At 37.8% G+C, this 22,326-nt stretch overlaps 2 protein-coding genes across 2 annotated transcripts; one reads left to right on the forward strand and one right to left on the reverse strand.

Annotated features, from left to right (window-relative positions):
* Positions 1-6,215: 6,215 nt before the first annotated feature.
* LOC144522469 (adenosine receptor A2b) lies at positions 6,216-8,692 on the forward strand. The gene is made up of 2 exons (XM_078257571.1): positions 6,216-7,014; positions 8,400-8,692. Exons 1-2 carry the CDS (start codon positions 6,216-6,218, stop codon positions 8,690-8,692), a joined length of 1,092 nt encoding a protein of 363 aa, XP_078113697.1.
* A 5,614-nt stretch (positions 8,693-14,306) lies between these two features.
* cyb5b (cytochrome b5 type B) lies at positions 14,307-19,959 on the reverse strand. The gene is made up of 5 exons (XM_078248693.1): positions 19,459-19,959; positions 18,091-18,219; positions 16,368-16,394; positions 16,211-16,239; positions 14,307-15,859 (listed from the first exon to the last, which is right to left on the reverse strand). The coding sequence occupies exons 1-5, from the start codon at positions 19,657-19,659 to the stop codon at positions 15,763-15,765; spliced, it is 483 nt and encodes a 160-aa protein (XP_078104819.1). The 5' UTR covers positions 19,660-19,959; the 3' UTR covers positions 14,307-15,762.
* Positions 19,960-22,326: the final 2,367 nt, after the last annotated feature.

Here is a 22,326-nt window from a genome sequence, read left to right on the forward strand (position 1 = left end):
CTACTACTATATCATGCCTGTGTTTGTCCTGTGTTGGATTATGTTGCTGGGGTTTGGGGATTCAAAGTATATAAGGGATGTGAACAAGTCCATAATAGAGCAATAAGGTATTTTCTGGGAGTTAATAAGTACGCCCCTACACTAGCCATTAGACGTCGGTTGGGAACCTTGTGAACTCCACTGGGTAGTATTTATGTGCAGATTATGGAATAGAATTTTGGATATGAGTGACAGTAGATTATGTTAGAAAATGTTAATATGGGACATGCAGATGGGTGGGCCTTGGGCTGAGCATATCCACATGTCATTTCAGAGGACAGGATTTATTTGTCTCTATTTATTTATTTATTTATTTACTAATTTTTTTTTGTGGCTGTAGTTTTGTTTTATGTATGACATATTTAGTTCTAGTTGGACAATTTATGGGTTACACTATCGTGTTGTGGCTGCTGTAATGTGTTTTCTTTATTCTTTAATTTGTGCAAAGTAGGGTATGTTGTATGTGGACATTGGACCAGAAGCTTTGGATGAAATGTCTTTTGTAATGTAATCATGTAATTCCGTGTGGGGACTTAGTGGCATGACACGTAAATAAAATATCATTCATTCATTCACTACAGCTGACATTTGATCTTATTTTAGATTTGACTGAAAGCACATTTAAATGTCATGTCCCATCAAAGACAACAAATTCAATTATCTACAGGTCATGAACACAATTCTTTGTTTAAACAAAGTAATGGGTTTGACTTGCTCATTTGCTATAAGGGCTGAAAATCTGTGCACAATGTTGAAATGGTGTTTATTCAGCCTCAGGATTCAATTTGTTGTCTTATCTTGTTCAAGCCAAGACAGCATATAAGCTGCAGAGAGACACTTTATATGTTGATCTTATATTAAATAAAAATGTTGAAATAATTAAAATGCTTGCCTCTTCTACACATTATTATACTGTCGACACTGGCTATGATGCTCCAAAGAACTTAAAGAGATACAGTATGATGCACTTTCAGTAAAAGCAGTACAAACATCTACCTGATATCCCGACATTGCATTTATTTCAGGTCAGTGGGGAACTTCAAAATAAAGCTGCTTTGTTGCTGACCAGCAATGCTACCAAAATATTGTGTGGATGTGTGCAACTTTAAAACATTAAAGGTCAAATCAATGGGTACAGCCTTTCTGGCAGTAAAACAGCTTACATTTGCAATGTAGAAACGTTTACCACACACAGAGCACAAAAAACACAGTATTATATTTGTAGAAATGTTAATGAAGAGACCCTGTGACTCACATACAACACACTTTTGTTCATTCATCCATTTTGTTAAAAGCTAGTATAATGCTAAAACGCTCGATGCACAGCAGTACAAAAGCAGGATTTGCCCTCTCTGGCAGCGGGTCATTTTTCCAATGTCAGACAACCGTTTTTCGAGGAGACAAAGAATAAAACCCCTGTTGCATAATAACAGCTACAGAGAGATACACTAATTCAATGAAATGGTAATTTTTGGAAAAACACTAAAAGTAATAAGATCTTCAATGATATTCATTACCCAGACCTTTTAAATGAGAGGTGAATAGCTGTTATGCAAGGCGGAAATTCTAAACCTCGCTGTTGGTATTTCTGTACAAGGGAGAGAAGCAGAGGCACTATGACATACAAACATTGTGTAACAGGGTCAATATGTGCTGCTTAAATTACCCAGGATTGTTTTAGGAATGTGAAGCACCAGATTGCTATCTTTCAGTCCACAAACAGCATTTAGGAATGCGGCCTGTTTTCTGCAAATCCCTAAAGTTGTTGTTTTATTTGACTGAACTTAATCAATAAACTCCTACAGTTGTCTTGTTGCTTCTGTCTCATCTCTGGTATACCTTCTTCCAAACACAAAGGGTACCTTCCCTATGCTGTATCCATTTTCATCAAAAACATTTAACATTAAACAGTCTTTAGATTAAAGCTACAGCAGCATATGAAGATTGTTTGTATGGAGTCAAATCTGAATTCATTTATATTTCTTCTGTATTTGATATGCAATGCATGGTTATGTATAAGCAGTCCACTTGCTAAATTCAGTTTCTGCACTTTTCTCTGCACACACCATGGTGATGCTCTGCTTTATTTGACACCTGGAATACCACAGGAGTACACATTGGTGTGTACCTACAAAGAAGATATATCTTAGACACCACTTTAATAACTTCCAACCTGCCAGGTTGGTTTTGTCTGTGCTGACAGGGGCCCCTTATCAGTTGGACAGACTGTCAAGACAGACATCAAGTTTTCACAAAATCGGCCATCAAACCACCCTGCTATACAATCTCTCCTAAACATCCTGCATCGACCCTTACTGGTAGAATTAGATACTGTTGCTGCCCACACAAACACTCTCTCACACACACACACACACACACACACACACACACACACACACACACACACACACACACACACACACACACACACAAGCACGCATGCACAGACAGATAAAATCAATGGCTACCTACCTCCACATGAGGAAGTGATGTACTGTAGCTGGCCAATGGAGGAGTCCACCCACTCACAGGATATTCAATTGCAAGCATGTACAAATTCATCCTCTCTCTATCTCACTCATGTTCACATGGGATCAACTACATTTACACAAGCACCTTTAGGCAAGTATTGCTGGTGTGTGCACACCCACACATACATAGAAAAACAGACTCACTCTCTGTCACAGAAAAACATCTCGTGATTTTTGTGCCACACAGAAATATTTCTAAAAGCAGCTGGATTTATGAATGAAATGAGTGGAGAAGAGAATGGTTGAGAGTGCACTTTCTTATATATAGAAACAAAATTTTTGATCATTATTGGTGCTTATTTCTTAGAACTTAATCAGAACAGGTGAAAGTGCTTGAAATGTAACAATTTTGTAACTTTGTGTGGGAATAGCAGGTGCAGAAAAGACAACATTCCCACACACAGACACCTACAATCAGACACGCCCACATACAGACGCACAGACACACACAGAGACGCACAGACACACACACACACACAGCAGGCCCAGTTAGGAGGAGGACACAGTTAAGTTTCATAGCACCTACAATTTTTACACTCTGGTCCAGTAGACCCGAACACCTCATATGTAATAGTTATGTGTACCGTGTGCAGTCATTGAAAATACGTTATTTGTTATGTCCTTCACAGAAAATGAGCCAAGGCCAATGAGTTTGAGTTAGAAGAAATAATAAATAGCATAATTTTTCTTTTAGCAAACATTGAAAACAGGTCCCACAGACCCAAACACCATACAAGGATTAAACAAACACTGGCTGACAAATCACTTTGATGGTTGTAAATCAATTCTGTAGCATCACGGGGACAGCTAATGGAGCAAAACTGGAACATTTTTGGAGAGGAAATAAATGGATCTGGTATTTGCCTCCCGAAAATAAATAGGCTACCATTCACTCTTTGCACTTTAGTAATATATGTAGCATACAGTATTGAGCTATATCTGTGACTTTCTTTTTTCAAAATGAAACAGAATCAGGTAAGGAGTATGCAATTGATGAACAATGAAGGCCGTCCAGGCCTTGTGTTAGACATCACCAAGAGAAATCCACTCATTATGACAGCAAGAAACACATATATCAAACGCAGATAGCTGTCAGTTCTCCTCTGGGGGATCCTGACGTGGTAGCAGAATAGAAAAGCTGTGTGGCTTTGAGCCATATACTGTATACAGTCTATCCTGTGTGTGTGCTTTATACTTTTTACAGGAAAGGTTCCTCCTTTAGCAAACTGTAGCAGCTGCTACGCTGTTGTTACAGTACATATGCACATATTGTAGGACTCTGAAGGGAGATGTAATCATGGAGTTAAAATATGATTTCATTACCTGAATTCTACGATACAAATATTAAATTCTTTCATTGATTTAAATGTTTTCTGCACAATGTACAGCCATGTTTGTTCATTCTGGTGATGTATACATTAAGTAATAATACATTCATTTCCACAAAGGCTATTTTTCTTCAAGGTCACATGATGAATTTACTGTAATATCAAGGTTTAAAATTGTCTTCTTCATTTAAATGGGAGACACTAAGATGTGTAAGATTTTTTATTGTTTGCTAGGGGAACAATAAATCATAGGTAGTAATAATGTTCCTGGGGATGCAGAAAAATGGGTGACTGTGCCCGGGAAGTGTGTGTTGGTATGTGCTGTTTAATGGACTGACTGTTACACAGAAGAATAACTCTGAAACAGATGGTTACCTGAGTGGGAAAGATCAGTGACAATATTTCCTGCCCTTTTATCTGCCCTTGTGTCATGTAGTTTATTTATTTTAGAAGGAGAGAAGTTGGCAGCCACCACCACTCAGAAGTGCAGACAAAAACACAGCTTGTCACTGGAACAGGAGGTGGAGGAAAGCCTGACACTGATGGTGTGTGGTTCTGGAAATTAGACCATGATTTGTTGAAAGATGTCAGGCTTCCATGGCTATGACAGAGTGTATATCTTTGACCTCAATAGTGATAAATTGTTGACTGACTCATTGTTTTTGTTGGTGATGAAACCTGTCAAGGTGGGCTGCCCTGCAAACTTGGAGCTTGATTGAATGGGTGGTTGTGAATACAGTCAATAGTGGCATTTTTATTTGCAACAAATGAAACCATTTAAAAAAATAGCAATGCTAATTGTAAAACATCAAAGTAGCTCTGTTTTACAAGGTATTTTGTACTACAATGGTTCAGTCATATGCATTACTCGTGAGTAGAGTAATATTTACTGCAGAGGCCACACTTTACTCTCACATACCACCTTTATTAATGCCAATTAATAACACAACACTAGTGGATGCGATGAAAGCCCTGCAGGGCTGAAACTGTAATTGTAATTAATAAAGCCACAAAGACATACTATCACTGAAGTGTGGATTAGCCCAGCACACATGCATAATGTGCTAATGGATAAAACCTCACTGTATAGATTTGATGGATTCCTATTTGATTGTGTGCCTAAATACTACCTTAAAGTATAGTTTCAGATTATTTCTATCTAGTTTGTCTATTGTAGATTAGATTAAACTTTATTGTCATTGCACAGAGAACAGGTACTGAGACAACAGAATGCAGTTTAGCATCTAACCAGAAGTGCAAAAAGCAGTAAAGAGCAGAGTATACCTACCTCAATACATTCAAATGGCATGAGTACATTTTGGGAGTTATGGCTTGCTTAATTTGGCTAACTGAGACTGCTAAAATAGGACTCATAGGACTAACATAAAACAAATTGGTTTTGCACGAAACAAGGGCTGTGAACCTTGTTCCATCTCTCAGAGAGTAGTCACACTAGGATGAGATCGCTTCACAGCTAATAAAGACAGGAGGAATGATTTCAGCAACCAATAACTCTAAACTTACTTATGGCATGGGAATTTGTATTAAGATGTACCGGAGATAATACAAACCTATCCTATGCTAAACCATCATAATGATCCTTCCTGCTCCTCCCCGAGAAGCCCTACTATGAGCCCCTCTTGTTTGATACCTAAGCTATTTGCCCTAAAGTTACATGTTTTATATTGGTTGCATATCAATCTTACTATGTGCACATACACATGCACATGCATTAGTATATCACTTTGGATTTTATAAATACATGTATGAATAAAGCCATTTTGGACTGATGAAAAATTGCATCTGCCATTTGCAATTCATGTAATATAACCTCAATTGCCTTTTTAGTACTTTAAACTAAATATACAAATAGCAATTTGTATATTTATATTTTGGAAAATTATTTAAGTTGTAGGCTACTGTATCAATATACTGTACAACATAAAGCCAATGGCAAGAGTACCTTAATGTATGAAATTAAACAATACACAATTAACTACCAATGAGAGACATATTATACAACACATTATAAAATTTACAAAATTAAATGTATAAACTTAGTTAAAAAGAAATTATTTAGATACCAGTTAAAGAAATTGCGACACTGTTGCAGGCTTTTTGGCGAGGTAGACTGTCACCACTAATTGCACCAGGTGTGCCCCTGATTGTTGAGGTAAAAAAGCTACAAGCAGCAGCGCTGCTTTCTAATGTAACCCCACATCTTTGCTTACAGTTTTGCGTAGCCTACTTTAATTGTCTTTCAAAACATGCCTCTCGTGCCTTATATTTTGTCGCACCCATTACACTGTGAGGAAAAATGTATTTAACGCTCAACTTTTCAACTTCTGACGACTCCAACATGTCAGGTGTTGACCAGAGACTGCAGGAGCTGACTCACCGGTCCGTCAAAGTAAGCATAATTATCGTTTTGGGCGCGATGATCACTTTGGGAAATATTGCCGTTCTCCTGGTTATTACTTCCTCCGTGGCTGGTTGGTCAAGAAACTCTCGGTACTTTCTCCTCTCTCTCACTGCTGCAGACTCTGCGTTTGGACTGGTGGTCATGCCCTTGAATCTCTGGGTGAGTCTGCTAAAGGACTACACTGAAGGGCCAGACGCTCTTTGTCATGTCGTGGCCTTTTGCAATGCCACCGTCTACTCCACCTGCATGTATACACTGGCCACGATAAGCCTGGAGAGGTACATTGCAGTGTTTTACCCGCTTCAATATTCATCTATGTTGACAAGAAAAAGGACACTGCTCCTGATTGCCTTCGCCTGGTGCTTCCCTCCCTTTCTACTGTTGCCAATATCATTTCCAGATGGCATCATCGAGGTTCATTTTTCTACTGCATCCCTGGTCTGCAATCCGTCCTACTCCACAAATGTTGGATACACCCTAAGCTTGACCTGCTTTATATTTTTCCCCTGCTCCATCATCATGACATATGCAAACCTGAGAGTGTGGTGCGCTGCCAAGAGACAGAGACTGAAACTGCGCAAATACAACTGTGCGCGTCGCAGCAGACACAATGTGGCATCCAGAGTGCTTGTGCCTGTGGTGGTAGCCTACTACACCTGTTGGACACCCTGCATGGCAGCTATGATCTACAATGGTAAGCAAAGAATCAGTGGAAATACACATTTATAGGAGGTGCAGTGGGGGAGGGGGGAGCTTAAACAATAAATGAAAGGGCCTGCCATAGATGACTCCCTTATTCTTCTGATAATGTTGACTCTTATTAAAAAATTGCTTCTAACATACAGCCTATTTGTTAAAGTGGATATTGGTGAATACTGGATGGATGGATGTCTAAGGCTTTCCTACAGAACCCAATTCCCTAGCATCATGATAAAGGTTCAAATTTACCTGCTCATTAGTGAGAACATCTTGTTTGGCTCCAGTCTGCACATTTACCACATGTTGGCTCCTTTTCACTCATTTACTCAAATAATTGAATTTAGTTACTAAGTAAACTAATACAAAGGGGCCTAGAATCATCTGAAGAAGTCCATATCTTGAAGAAAACTAGAGAATATTGTAGGTTATATTGTAGATATACACCTGTTGGTGTATATCTAGACTATATAGTGTTAACTGTTGTGAAATATATGAAAACTGCTCTTGCATCACACTTTTTTGTGTAGCCAGGTTCTTTAATTATACTGGGTCGTTTAGGGGTTTAGAACGTAAGCTCCTTATGCCTACCCAGTTGATCTTAAAATGACCGAAGAAGTGCAAAATGATTGTGCAATGGCTACATGTCATCATCGTGTAGGTTTTTTAGCTTTAGTTGGAGTAATTGTTCTGCTTAAATCACATTTCTGGGTTCAAAGGTAGCAAGAGAACTCAAAGTAAGTATTTGAATATCTACTGTAAGAATAATTTGGTTTAAAAGAAATTAGGTTTTATGGCTGTTTTCCCCCTCAACAAATTTCTGCATCAATTTCAGCTGTGCCTGTGAGAAATAGCTGTCAAAGCTATTCATGTAATTCTGGGCATGGATATACTGATCCAGGGCCAGCTGTATGACTCAGGCCATTTATTTATTTATTTTTTTTATAACTTTTTCTCGTTTTCCACCAGCCACGTGCTGTCTTGGAGTAATCAAGACTGAAAGTGTAGTCACAGCTGAATATTTTTAGAAGTGATGAAGACGTTTTCCAAAGAGGGCATAATTCATCTGATATGGATGAAAATCCCTGCAAAATGAAGCTGACAGTCTTAACTAAAACTTCAAAGTGATCTGCTAGTGAGCCTCACTGTAAAGTGGTTGCTTCCACTCCACCAAATCTACCAGTTAATTTTGTACTTTAATTGTACTTTATAATGTATCAATTTATAGACATGTTCATAGACAAGCCATAGCTAGACTGTGTTTGTGTCATTTGTGACCCTTTCATAAAAAAGGTCAACAACTTGTCTCATTCAGAAGCTGCTGTCTTGTGTTAACTGTTGACTTCTTGCTCCAGTTAATTCCCCATGTTTTCTGCCCCACAGCAGTCTCCGGTAGCAGCGTACCAGAGTGGATTGAGTTTGTGGTGGTATGGCTGCCGACCTCCAATGGTTTCCTCAACTGCATCTTCTACTTCTGGATTAACCGAAGCTTCCGCAGGAAATTCCACCTTGTCCTCCAGAGGCTGGCTCTGGCCCTCTGCCCCAAACTGGCTGACAGCCTAGGGTACTGCAGCACTTCAAATACACAGTTTGTGTCAGGAATTCTGGATAAAAACAGTGTCCATGAGCGTTCTTCCAGCGTATCCTCCACCTGCACCCTGTTGAGTTTGGCTTAGGACATCTGCACCTGGAGAGCACCATTGGAATGGACATAGTCAGTGACCTCTGGTGTTTTGTATTGTCGGGTCAACTGAAGCCAAGTTATTGACATATCCCAACATAAGGTATCAAGGGTAAGTGCGACCAGGTTGATACTAAGACAGACTATGATGGCAAGTACTTGAAATAACCACTACATCATTGTAATTTGAGTTATTGTGATTATACATTTTTCTTATATTTTATCAATTTGCAGTCTAAAAATAGTGTTCAATTGAGCGGAAAACAGGCTCAACTTATAACTTATTTAACTTTAAAAAATTATTTTACTCATGCACACAGTCTTGCCAAGATTTAATTTACTGTTAGAGATGGCCTCTTAAACCACCTTTTAGTTGTTTTATAGTTATCAACCTTGTCTGTGCCCCAGAAATGCCAACCATTATTCTGCATACAGCTATATAACCAGTCTTTTTTTAATAGTGTCAGCTGTTGCATAATTACACTTGTTGCTGAGGTCAAAAGCTTGAACTTTAAACACGAAACTGATATTTAGACTTTTATTCATGAGACATTTGTGAACTAACATCACTATCCGATTACGGACACTTTGAAGGATTGAGGCCATCTACCTGTTCTTCAATTTAAACAGTGCAACAAAGACCTTGGCATATAACAGCTAGGAGAAGTTAACCTTTGAGTCACGGCATTTGAGTGTAAGCAAGGAGAAAAGTAATTATGCAGCTACACTGTAGAAAGGTCACCACATTTGTGCCGGCAAAAGATAACTTGGGTAAGCTGAGGCTGCGGGACTACTGGACTCAACCTGGCAATGCCCATGTCATCTTTGTCTGAATAGATTTAACTGCCATAGTGAAGGTTGATTCAGATTTAAAGTCAATCAAGAGTATAGTTTTCCAAATACATCAAAACAAACTTGAAATTCAGAAACATTTTATGCAACTTATTTTAGCCTTTGGGTTGCTGCTTGGTGTCCCCATCATTCATGTTTGTGCATAATGCAAATGGTGGCCCCCTCCACGAACTTGTAGAAATGATTAAAATGTGTTGAGCATTAGAAGGTCTGTCACTAAATTATGTGAGAACAATGACCAACTTAAATGAGCTTTGTATTCATACATTTTGTTGTTTCTAAATTCCTAATTTTATAAAGAATGAACAGGTAATGTTTGATAATGTATTGGTTTATGGATAATTTATGAAATAAAGTATTATGCCTTTGAATTGTGTCTTCACTTAGTCTGATTTAGGTATTTACATTAATCTTCATTAGTGAAAATATCACATTATTGCATTACAGAATTATAATGGCGTTAGTGTTTACGAATCAGTGTGATTTATAATTTTCTGCCATTTGTTCTGCTGCTCTCCACATTACTAAATAACGAAGCAGAGCTGTAAAAAGAGCAGTGTAACTTACTCATAGTACCTGAGTAGTTCAGTCCTGCAGCATGTTACTGCACAAGCTGCTGTGCCTTGTCAGACAAAGCATGGTTTCCTTCTAGTAAACATCACTTTCTTAGTATGATGTGGATATGTCTTGGGCCAGGTGGATAGTGGGACTGCGAACACTTTTCCAACACTTGTAGATGCTGTTGGTGATTTGTTTTACTGGAGATGGAATTGGAAATCAAAATTCCTAGCATTTAATGCTTGCGATGTTTCCTCATTACCTAGTGTAGTGTTTAATTCAGGGGTTTGTAATAACACTGGTTTGGAAATGAACGTTCAGTTTGTTTCACATACATTACCCATGCTGGCCACATAGTGTATAGTATACCCTATAATCAGAGTAGAGGGAGGCAGGCCAGTACAGCCCAATCCGGTTGGAGAGAGTTCTAGCCCGACCAGGCTCCTCTCCTTAACCTGTCTCTCTTAGTTATGCTGTTCTAGTTTTAGACTGCCAGGGGACTTCCTTCCTTCCTTTGACACACTGAGCTTCTCTCTCCTCTCTCTTTCCATTTGTGTGCATCCATGTCCCAGAAATGCTTGTTACTAACCTAGCTCTGGGGAGCTTATTCCCCGGAGTCCCTATGCTTTGTTTTTTTCGCCCAGCATGTTTCCTGGGATTAAGGTGGCACCAAAATCATGGTTGCAGCTGTCACCGTGGACCTGCTGCACGCCCTGCTATGCCCTGTTACGCCCTGCTACGCTCTGCGGCGCCCTGCAGTGCCCTGCTACATCCTGCTACGTCCTGCTACGCCCTGCTATGCTCTGCTGTGCCCCGCTACGTCCTGTAACGCCCTGCAGTGCCTTGCTATGCCATGAACTACTACAACTACTATTTCTATTCATAGTTCCATTATCTTTATTGTGACTATTATTACCACTATTGATCACACCCCCAACCGGCACCTTCAGACACCGCCTACCAAGAGCCTAAGTCTGTCCAAGGTTTCTTCCTAAAAGGGAGTTCTTTCTCGCCACTGTCACACGAAATGCTTGCTCTTGGGGGAATTACTAGAATTGTTGGGTCCTTGTATATTATACAGTGTGGTCTAGACCTACTCTATCTGTAAAGTGTCTTGAGATAACTCTTGTTATGATTTGATACTATAAATAAAATTTAATTGAATTAGTAGGCCACAGCAGGTGTATGTACTGTCTGTATATCTGTGACTTGATTTCTTGAGTGAATTTATTCCTTTCATGGGTCTAAGTCCTTCAGAAAAAATGATTTTAGGCAGTTGTCAAAGCTTCAAAACCCTCTCGGGATTCCTTCTGCAGACAGAGAATTTGACACTGACAAATGGATCGCTGCTTCCATGGTATCATTGCGTGCGTGAAAACAAAGCAGGAATTTGATTTTACCATGTCTCAAGTATAACAAATGATACTGAATATGTATTTCATAAATCAGTGACCTTTTGGACTAAGTGAAACCACTTATCAAACATCAAGTTTATTCCTGCAGCATCCAAACTAAGTGTTTTTCCAGCCATTTGAGATTTTTACCAAGCTAGTCTCTCAGGACATTGGAGTGTTGTGCATTAGCAGCCTCAGCCCTCTTTGAGGATGACAGATAGAAATGACAGGCGATCCAGTCATGGGGAATGATGTCTATCTGAGGGTTTCATATACTCCCACACATTTAATTTCTTTTTTATTTCTTTGTCATGCCAAACATTTTGCCCATCTAACATGGGATACAAGACACCACTATTTAACATGCATCTTCTGGTCTCACACATCTACAACACATTTCTAAAACTTACTTTGGCTTACTATATAACAGACAGGAGTGCAAAAACAGTACAGATGTCAGTTTTGTCAGTATATTGTCTCTAGACATTATTTCAAACCATCTCATTGCATGTAGTATCACACTATCACAGTAAGAATGTTGCATGGTGTCTTTCATCATTGCATGTCTTTGCCAACATGTGTGACAGAATTGTTTATTGAGTTCACTGCTGTTCTATGCCCGTGAAAACTAGGAACACGGCTGAATTCTGCAATTAATTTATTAGAGATGGTGCACAGGTCAGAGTAGCCATTTTAATATATATTTTCGCTGTTTCCGGTAAAGGCCAAATGAAATGACTGGTGCACCATATAATAACTCTTTCATTTCATTTTATTATTTATCTTGAACAACAATCAATCAACAATGTTGCAAAACAAAACAAAACAAAAAAATGAAAACCACAAAATAAAACACAATCAGAATTGAACAATAACCAAAAAATAAAAAAGAAGGAGCAGGTGGAAGCAAATAGCTTATTTGGTCCTGCCCCTATTTCACAAAATCATATTATTACAAAGCAAATAGATATGCAAATACAGCATACAATTTTTCAGGTCTTACAATAACTTACAATAATACAACAATACATTTCATTACAATTCCATTCCTGTTTCGGTCTGTTCTTTTCTGTATTGGTCAAGTATTGATTTCTTTAATCTATTTTTGAACTGAATGATATTGAGGCTGTGGTGCCACCTTGTGTTATCACTAAGTATGGCATGGCAACATGGACATGGCCTTTTAAACTCATAAAATGTATAATTATTTCTGACTGGTCGTGGTGGTGCTAAATAGAATGAATTGCTGCCATTCTATACTATTGAGCGTGTATTTTGTTTTTTAATTATTCTAGGTTCCTCCATGTTGTTTGTTGGTTGCTAAAATTGTGGTGTTGATGCACATTGAAGAAACCCAAGACAAGTAGTAAAGATAGTGTTGGAATCTTTTTCAGATTAACTAAAACGCTTTATTCTTTTTTTCTTTTCTTTTTAAATCATCAATTTATGTAACAAAAGGGCATCCGGTTCTTGATAAGTCCAGCCTGGTTAAATTAGAATGAATCAATGGATGTTGATTTGTGCTTTCTGCGGTTTGCTGGTCATGGGCACTCTGCGCTGTAAGGGCTCTTGTGGAAGTTGCAGATGGGAAGGCTTTAATTTCAATCACTGCTTCCTGCTCCTCTTCACAGGAAAATGTAGCTGAGGGAAGCAGGCCTATGCAGGACTCAAGTCTATTTCGCTTCGTGCTGGTATCACACTATAAAATGGAAAAACAAATCAGTGTATAAGCGCGTAACCACATTACCAGGTACCTAAAACCTTTTTACATTAAATCACAGTGGCAAACATTTTTAACACAATGATACCAGAGTGTGATTTTTCAATAATTTGGCTCATCTCCCTGTAAGTGTAAAGTATGAAAAGTAGACTGACTTTTCTTTTTAATTCATCGCCTACCACCATGATGAGTTACACTATTAGGGAGTTAGGGTTTTAATGCCATTTTTTAAAGGAGCTGATGGCCTTTGGTCATTAAAGTATAAATGAACACCCTTCTAAGATTCTGTAGCCAAGAGCAGGTTTGAAATTGAACCCAGCTGTTAATTTTTTTCATTTTCTGTATTCCTTTTAAATTATAACAGTACTGTCGTGACATACTATTGAGTTCATGCATTTTTATTTTTATGCAACACTTGCAGCTGTTGCCCCAACTCCCATATGCTTGTGTTTGGGCATATTCCTCGTTCCCAGCATCACCCTGTCATTTCTAAACTTGTGACTGGCCTCAACAATAATAGAGGTCAGACCTTTGTCTTGAAGGAGACCACTGCAGAAGCTGATTTCCAGCAACTACAGGTACATAAGGAGCAGACGTTTTTATCCATCCTCTCTGGCTAGCATAGTTTTAAAGCATGCTACATTCATAATTTCTACTGACTAAAACTCTTCTTGCTGCATGAATAGGTATTTAGCACATTTGCACTCCATTCCATTATAGGCAAGAATCCAGGTTAAGGGTATTAGCTGAAAACATATGTATGCAGGAAATATTCAGGGGAGGGCGTTTATTAAATTCAACTTTCTTAAAGTATTTAAAAAAATGTTTCATTCAGGCACTGAAATTAAGGATGTTTTACGGCCTTGGCAGTAATGATCATATTGGAGGGCATTTTTTTCATTTTACTACTTTCTGTCTGACAATTATCACAGACAGGGAGTGACTTTCTAAAAGGATAGTTGACTAAAGATTGTTAAGAGTGATATCACATTTCACTCTTTACATGCATATCATGATGAATATACATAAATAGCATACCATATATTTATATATCTAAAGTTATTCACACAGCAGTGACCAGCCACTTACTTTTTGAAAGATTAATTTTATTGAAAGGGACATTGAGGGGAAACATCCGTTGTAAGAAAGATGGCAAGTGCTTATCTTTAAAGTCAACCAAGTAGATTTTAACATCTGCAAGAAATGTTGTAGTTATGTAAAAATAGCAAGTTATAGTCATACATTTTAAATTTTTTTGTGAATTCAGGTGGTAAATGGACTTTAAGTTGTTTTTGTAGTTGGAAAATGCTTGTTTCGAGAGTAATAGGAAAAAAAATGCCTATTTCTGAATGTTTTAGAAATTATATGAAAAGCTTAAATTTATCATTACATATTTCAGTTCCAGCATCTGAACAGCAACCTAGAGAATTCAAGGTAATAGATTACTAAATATATATGCACTGTGGCCTGAAACACCCACCAGACTTCATTGAATACAAGCCAAATGACAGTTGCACTCACCCAAAACATAAAATTAAGATGCATTACAATTATAACAAAATTGTGAAACAGCACCAGTTACATGACAAATAGCGCATAGTGAGGAACAGTAAGATTTTAAAACAGAACAGTCGAATAACATATTTCTTCACTATATTCTTCAGGGTATTCACTGTCAGCTATTGTATCTGGGTAATAAAACATTATTGTATTATAACTACATACCACATACATTTATATTCACATCAGATTAGGCAGTTTGACCATTTACACAAGCTCCTGATAACAGAACTGTAGAAAAATGAGACAGAGTCAGAACACATTCTACCTTAAATAATCACCGATACAATATAACTCACTATTTTCAAAAAGAACAGATGGAATAGCTTGACACAGCAATTTCATAATTGGAAAGATTTTGCATTTACAACTATTACAACAAGTGATAAATGCAATAAAGAAATGCTTAACTAGGATTGTGCATTAAGTAGTGAATTAAATAAACTCCTGATTCTTATTGACATTACGGTAGCAGTAAAAACTGCTAAAAAAAAATGCATTGGAAGTTATAATTCAGTGTAAAAAAGTAGAATGGTCACGGTTAACTATTACCCTGATTACCTAAGATCTCCTTCAATGTTTACATTTTGTCTATCAGTGTAATGATGGTGTTTGTATACCAGGATGTTCACATAACCTTTCTCTGAGCAGGAAAATGGGTAATAAACATACAGACTAAAATGGGTCAAATGCATATGAAAGTTTAAGTTAAAGACAACGTTAAACATTAATGACAACGTGCATAGTGACAATGTAATACAAAGAAACTAAAGGCAGATAACTTAAAGTCTCTGGCCAACTGTCTGTTTGGTGCACTCTATGTAGACGGGACAAGGACTAAAGCACTTTATCAAACTGCTCCCCTCTTCTTGTTGCAGAGGACGCAGACACTGCTGTGTGTTTTCAGTGTGAGGGAGGTTTTGGTCAAACATTTCAAGGCATCCAGATGAAAAGAATGAGATGGAAACAGGTTGCCAGCACTCAAGAAGACTTGTGTTCAAACATGTAGCAGTAGCGATACATGACAGCAATGACCATTGCAACAATAGCTGGCATCAACCACGCTGTCCAGGAGCGGCTGAAGAAAAAAAAAAAAAAAAAAAATGTTAATTGTTTGAGCCATCGCAATTAAAATGGCCAACACAAATGGGAAAGGCAACTATCAGCTATGAATTGTATATAGTTATGGCTATGTTTTTTTTTTGTATACTTTGCCTTTAATATTAAAATAGTTAAATATAGAAATCTTATTAGATTTTAATACATTAACGATTTCCATTTATTTATTTTTATAATTGCACTTTCCCGTCTCCCTTTTAATTTCCAGAAGGAAGAGAAACTACAGTGATCAATGTTCACTTGCAGTAAGAACAAGTATGAAAACAGTAAACAATGAGCCTGATACAAGGTGTTCATCACGATGACTCACCTGAACTCTGAGTTTGCTGCATCTTCATCCTGTAGCAGGAATGAGGATACAAATTAAAAATAGATCTTGTTCGATTTAGCCACTAACCAAAAACTGTATCGTCTTTGTTCATTCTGTTCCAGTAACTTTTCTGTTGCAATTCAGTTAACAGGCTTACCTTTGTGTTCTCCTTTTTTCTGTCATCCTGCAAATAAAATCAATAAATTAGTATTAATATCTTCATGTGATGGCTGACACAAATTACACTCATAAGCTAGGCTAAGCTAAGAATACAAATTAAGACATTTATCTTGTTGATAGCCACATCGCGATCGCTGTCACAAGTGTGACGTTTTTGGGACTGGTAAAAGCATCAGAAAGCTGATAATCACACAAAAATTCTTTCCTTTGTGGTTGCATACACTGGATTGAATGATGATATGAAATTGTTATAATGAATATGTTCTGCATGGTGTGTTGGTAGAGACAAACTTGTAAAGGTGCCAATAACTGCAGAAATAAGTCCCTGGAGAGCCAGACCAACAATCAGAAAGCAAGGAGAGTTTCTGCCCTCAACAGTCTTCTGAATCTTGGAACTTGTATTTGTTGTTAATGTTTATATAGTAATTGTTGCAAAGCTGTGAGCTTAAAAAAGACTCCAGCAAAACTAGTGATATAGTAACATAAAATGTTGCGGGAAATAAACCACTATTGGGGGCAATACAAAACTGTGTTCACCTAAAAACTAATGGCATGAGAAGGAATGTGCTACTATTGCAATTACACAGTATGGTTTTCTTGTCTCGCTATAGCATATTATCTTGATAATTACGAAACAAAATAATCAGACATGGCAGACTTTATAAAAGGCCTTTATAAAACATTTAAATAACAAATAAAGTGGGAAAACGTAAAACCATTGCAACTTTCTCCGTCTTATCTCACTTACTTACTGTCACCGTTTGCCGTAGGAGGGCCCCCTTTGGGTTAACAATCAATTTCAGTCAATTTAGATAGCTGAAGCCTCTTATTAGCTTTAAATAAACTTTGAATGTATTTTTACATGGAACAAAGACTGATTTTTTTCTTCCATCACTTTCATAAGAAGCGCATTCGGAGAGCTTGTTTTTGATGACCAGTATGAAAAAGGGAGGAATCAAAACTCACTTTTCAAAGTCTATATAGGCACCAGACTATTGTTTTAAGACAGATTTGAAATTGTGAACCTGTCCTTGAGCTTTGCTCAGTTTCCAACAGGGGAAATTTAATTTTTGTTTCATCACGCAACAGAATTTGTTGCCTCATGCGCTCATTCTTTCACATGCCTGTATTGAGTGTTCTGGCGCACAGTCATGCTTTTTTTGTCCCCCAGGACAGTTTTCTTTTTTCAGCCACTCTTCCATGTAGACTACTGACAAGATCTTTAATTGCAGCCTGAGTTTTGCTCAGTTTAGTTGGATGACCATCCATCAATATTTCCACATTATTTCTTAATCATGAATGGATGTAAATCAAACAAGAAAAAGTGGAAGCTGAGACTGAGTGGGACATAGAAGAGACATTTAAAAGAAAGAAAAATTGATGACAACCTTATTCAATGGATGTATGTTACAAACCAATTTCCATTTGATTGGATGTCATCTCCCTCAATTTGCTAATATGCATAAACCCAAAGTATTGCATGGAACCATCTTGTGACTCCAAGCAACTTTTGTGAAAGAAATGGCTGTTTTTTTTTCTCAAAGAGATCTGGTGACACTGATTGATTACTCTGCTTGGTTAGAATTAAGCAATGATAATGATTTAATAGCAGTTAAACTTCAGTACTTGACAGAGGAATGTGGATATCATGTGAAGATACTACAGACAGGGAATCATATATTTCAGAGCTAACATCTTACCATGTGAAGCTCCCCAACACAGTACTGCTGGAGCATCTCCCTGGCATCTGTGGAATGACCCACATCCTCAAAACTCTCTGTTGCGTCTGCACCTGCCTGCTCCAGCAAAACTTCCTCGCCTCCCGGATGCTGAAATCATAGAATTAATTAACACAGTCACTCACAGTGTTGAGCATGTTTATTTCCTTAATTCCCCCACACTCACATTAACCTGACGCAATAAAAACACACTTGAAATCACAGGCAAATTTGTGAAATGCACCAATATGGTCTATTGGTGGTGGCAAGTGGTGGCAAGTAACCAAGTACATTTACTCAAGTACTGTACCTAGAGTATTTCCATGTTATGCTAATTCAGTATGGGTAGGGGGGTAGTAAACAGTACAGATAGACAGGAAAGGGTTACGGATGGATTTGAAACGGCCGCTGCCAAGGACTCAACCTACATGGGGCCTGTCAGCCTACACGCTCTACCGGGTCAACTAGAGATCGCCCCTACACCACTATATTTTAGGAGGGAATTACCGTGCTTTTTTCCTCCACTCCATTATTAAAATTCTGCTAATAATGTTTAAACATCTACAATACCCTACCCTGCCTAAAAAGGACACAAACAATGCCCTACCCTGCCTAAAGGATATTTACACCAGGCACTGCAAGAAAGTAGAGATGTTCCAGCAGTATCGGAGCCGATACCGGTATAGGTATCGGCTCCGATACTGCCTAAAATGCTGGTATCGGGAAGTACTGGAGTTTATGAACCGATCCGATACCACGTAATAAAGCCCTAAAGAAAATCTACGTTAAAGTAGTTTATTTATGTTATTTTTCCGTTATAACTGACTGTCAAACTGGATAAAAAGTTCTATGGCATTCATTGTTTGTGTTTGTTCATGTTTCACAAAGAGTTTAACCTGAGCCAGACCGACAACAATTAATTAATCAATTAATTTTACTTAAAGGATCCATTATCTTACAGTTGACTATAATTTAAGTGTCAGACTCCTATGAAACAGGATCATCAATATGCAATATTCACAATTTGGTCTAAGTTCCTGTAAGTAGTTACAATGAATATTGCTGTTAAGGGGTAAAATAAATGTTATGCCAGGTAACTTATCGCTTGACTGGACCTTGTTTAACAAACACGTAACTCGAAATCTAAACTTTATATGGATAGCGTCGCTGTTCGTGAACAGCTTGAATGAAGGCAGTCAGCACACGTTACACGTCAACACAACGCTAACACTCGTTTCGTAATTCCAGTTAGTAATCTTAGCCGAAACAGGTAACAAAAGACGTTTTGCACAAACTTAAAAGTTGACAGCAATATTGCTAAAGCAGTTGCTACCAGCAAGTGTTTCTTACCTCTTCAAGGAAACCTGTAATGTCGTACACTTTATCGTGGATGATGACCCATGTGTCAGTGCTCACATTATGTGCTCTTATTTCTTCTAATGTGTAATATTTTACACCACATTCTACTGTCTCGCCGTTCCCCTCAACATTGGTGTAATTAGCGGGTCCACTCCCTGTGTTAATGGGGTTGTCGATAGTTTCCTCACCCATTCTAACGTTAATACAAAAACCTAACTATGTCGATAGAGCAGCAAGCTAACGTTAGCTTCTGTTATCCAAGTAACTTATGGATGTAACGTTAACGCAAGCTAACGTTAGCTACGTGTACGATCAGTTTTATCACTGTTTGAATAAGGTTAGTTTAAAAAAGTTCAAATTACACCGCAGAGGCGAGAAGACATAAACACCTGTATTAGCACACAAATGCTAAAACACGTTACGAAATAGAAAAAAAACACCCTAACCCACAAGCACATCAGCAGATATATAAACCGAGTATGCGTGTTAAGCACAAACACGACAACTGACCAATGAAACTGTGACTTTCGCAGTGGCGACCAATCAAAATCGACCACTTGATGATCATGAGACTAGGAACTTTGTAAAGGTTGTCAACTTCGCACTGTTTTTGCGCATACGAGTTTTTGCCAAGCCCCCCGGAACAGCGCTATGCTTTGATGCAACCATGGGCTTAGCGGCCAACGGGGGAATTGCAACGTCTGGCAAGAAAGACTTTACCCATAGACTATACATATATACTAGGGCTGTCAATCGATTAAAAAATGTAATCTAATTAATTAAATACTCTGTGATTAATTAATCGAAATTAATCGCATACATAATTAACGGTGCCTGAACCGATACTTTTTAAGAAAGTAATAAAAGAAAAAAAAAAAAGGGTACTAAACAACAGTTGGTGACATTAAAGAACGGCTTGTTTATTGCTAAGGCCATATGGTCAAAATTAAATGATTTAATAATAATGTACAACAATAACTTATTTCACTAGTAAATTGCTGTTGAACGACAAAAACAACAACCAGATAGGAAAAGGACATTTACAATAACTTCAAATGCACCACGAGACTGTAGTTTACCAGCTTCATTGAACGCACCGGCTGTGTTGTTTTTCCGACGGCAGCTGCAGGTTGTTACATCCCGGTGTTGAATCCTCTACAGTAAAACACAGTCAAACTTTACACCGTTTAGCGTTAGCTGTCAGCATTTTAACCGTGTTTAATCCAGCTACTAGCTAGCGGTAGGCTAACGTTAGCTGCTGTTGAGTATTGTGTTAATTAGCGTCACATGCAGCGGGGTTTGTGTTTCCTGTAACGTCTGTTTCAGAGCATCAGAGAGAAGCGCAGACATATCAGTGGCACCAGATTTTCGTCTGTATGCAAACGTCAATATGGAATGGATTAATCTGCGTCATTTTTAGATTAATCGAAATTAACGCGTTATTTTGACAGCCCTAATATATACCATATTCAGGTGTAAACACTCACAACCTCAAAACCCAGAAAAAAACAGCATATCTTCATGTAATTTAATATATACATAAATCAATCAATCAATCTGTAACATGTATAATGTGCCTCTTTCTGTGCTGATGGGGTCATTAAAACAGTTTAAATCAGTGGTGATGATAATACATGTGTATGGGGATTAGGGTCTAGTGGCCTGAGGGTAGAGTCTTTCAGTGCTGGCCTGGATCTTTATTCATTTTATTAGCCTTTTTCTGGCAGCTTCTTGTGTAAATAACCTTTAGGCAGGGTAGGGCCCCGTCTATTGTATGTTCAGCCCATAGACTGTAAATATTATTATTATATTTACATATATTTACAATAGCCTATTTTATATTGGTTCAGCCAATAAACCACTCTTTGCAGGTCTTTTCATTATAAGACCTTTCATTACAATACATTCAGGTAGTTGTCAAAGACTTTGGGGAACGTTAAGTCTTATTGTTTCAGGAGACACTTGAAAAAAAAAGACACTATTTTCAGTAAGCAGCATAACTTTTGGTCCGGCAAACCCACCAGATGTCTCTGCAGTGCACATTAAAATTTTGTGTCCATCATCAAAAACATTACTTTGTATTGGGGAAGTGTTCTGATGTCTTTATGTTCTTTTTCAAAACTGTTTTAAAGGTAAGGTGCACAGTTCTGACGTTAGCCTACTGCATTTAGGGATTTGTATTGAATTTTTTTATACTTTTACTCTATTTTTCTTGTTCTTACACTTATTGTTTTAATCACTCAGTGCACTTTAGCTTTTAAATGTAATAACCTAAGTATTTTCTTTCATATTTATTGTTCACATGTATTGCCCATTATCCAACCATAACAAAGGATGAGAAAGGTTGGAAGAGGATGGGATTTGAGAACAAATGGAGATAGATGTTTTAATAAACACCGTTTCATAGAATTATAGTGTGTTAGTAGCAGTTTAGTAAGGTTTTTTTGTATTTTATTTTTAGGTCTTTAGACTAATGTAATGTAAACTATATCCTGTTCTACATACTCCGTTACGGTAGGCAAGCATTATTTTCCCAGGATGGTGAAGGCATGTCCTGCCCTACTCTGACACTGCCTCTGTGTTTTACCCTTGGACCAACGTTTTTTAAGCCAAGGACCACTTAACTGAAAGAGAGACGTAGCAGGGACCCCTACTACATATTTTTAATTTTCGAAAAAACTTTCAAAAATTAACAATTATTTGACTCTGAGGACCCCCTGTTGAAGATCCCTGATGTAGACGATAAAAGGTCTTACCCATGGTCTTAGCCTACTGGTTTTACCCTAACCCTTAACCAATCCCACCATGGATGTATTGAGAGAACAGGTCGGATAATGCAAGACTATCTTCAATCCAACC

The sequence above is a fragment of the Sander vitreus genome, chromosome 1, assembly GCF_031162955.1.
Source record: "Sander vitreus isolate 19-12246 chromosome 1, sanVit1, whole genome shotgun sequence".
Taxonomy (NCBI): Eukaryota; Metazoa; Chordata; class Actinopteri; order Perciformes; family Percidae; genus Sander; species Sander vitreus.

Excerpts from the sequence above, each read along its gene's own strand:
- LOC144522469 (XM_078257571.1), top strand. The coding sequence starts at position 6,216 with ATGTATTTAACGCTCAACTTTTCAACTTCTGACGACTCCAACATGTCA. Across the intron at positions 7,015-8,399 it reads GGCAGCTATGATCTACAATG|CAGTCTCCGGTAGCAGCGTA; the intron begins GTAAGCAAAGAA and ends TCTGCCCCACAG.
- cyb5b (XM_078248693.1), bottom strand. The coding sequence starts at position 19,659 with ATGGGTGAGGAAACTATCGACAACCCCATTAACACAGGGAGTGGACCC. Across the intron at positions 18,220-19,458 it reads TTACAGGTTTCCTTGAAGAG|CATCCGGGAGGCGAGGAAGT; the intron begins GTAAGAAACACT and ends CTATGATTTCAG. Across the intron at positions 15,860-16,210 it reads GCAGCAAACTCAGAGTTCAG|CCGCTCCTGGACAGCGTGGT; the intron begins GTGAGTCATCGT and ends TTTTTTCTTCAG.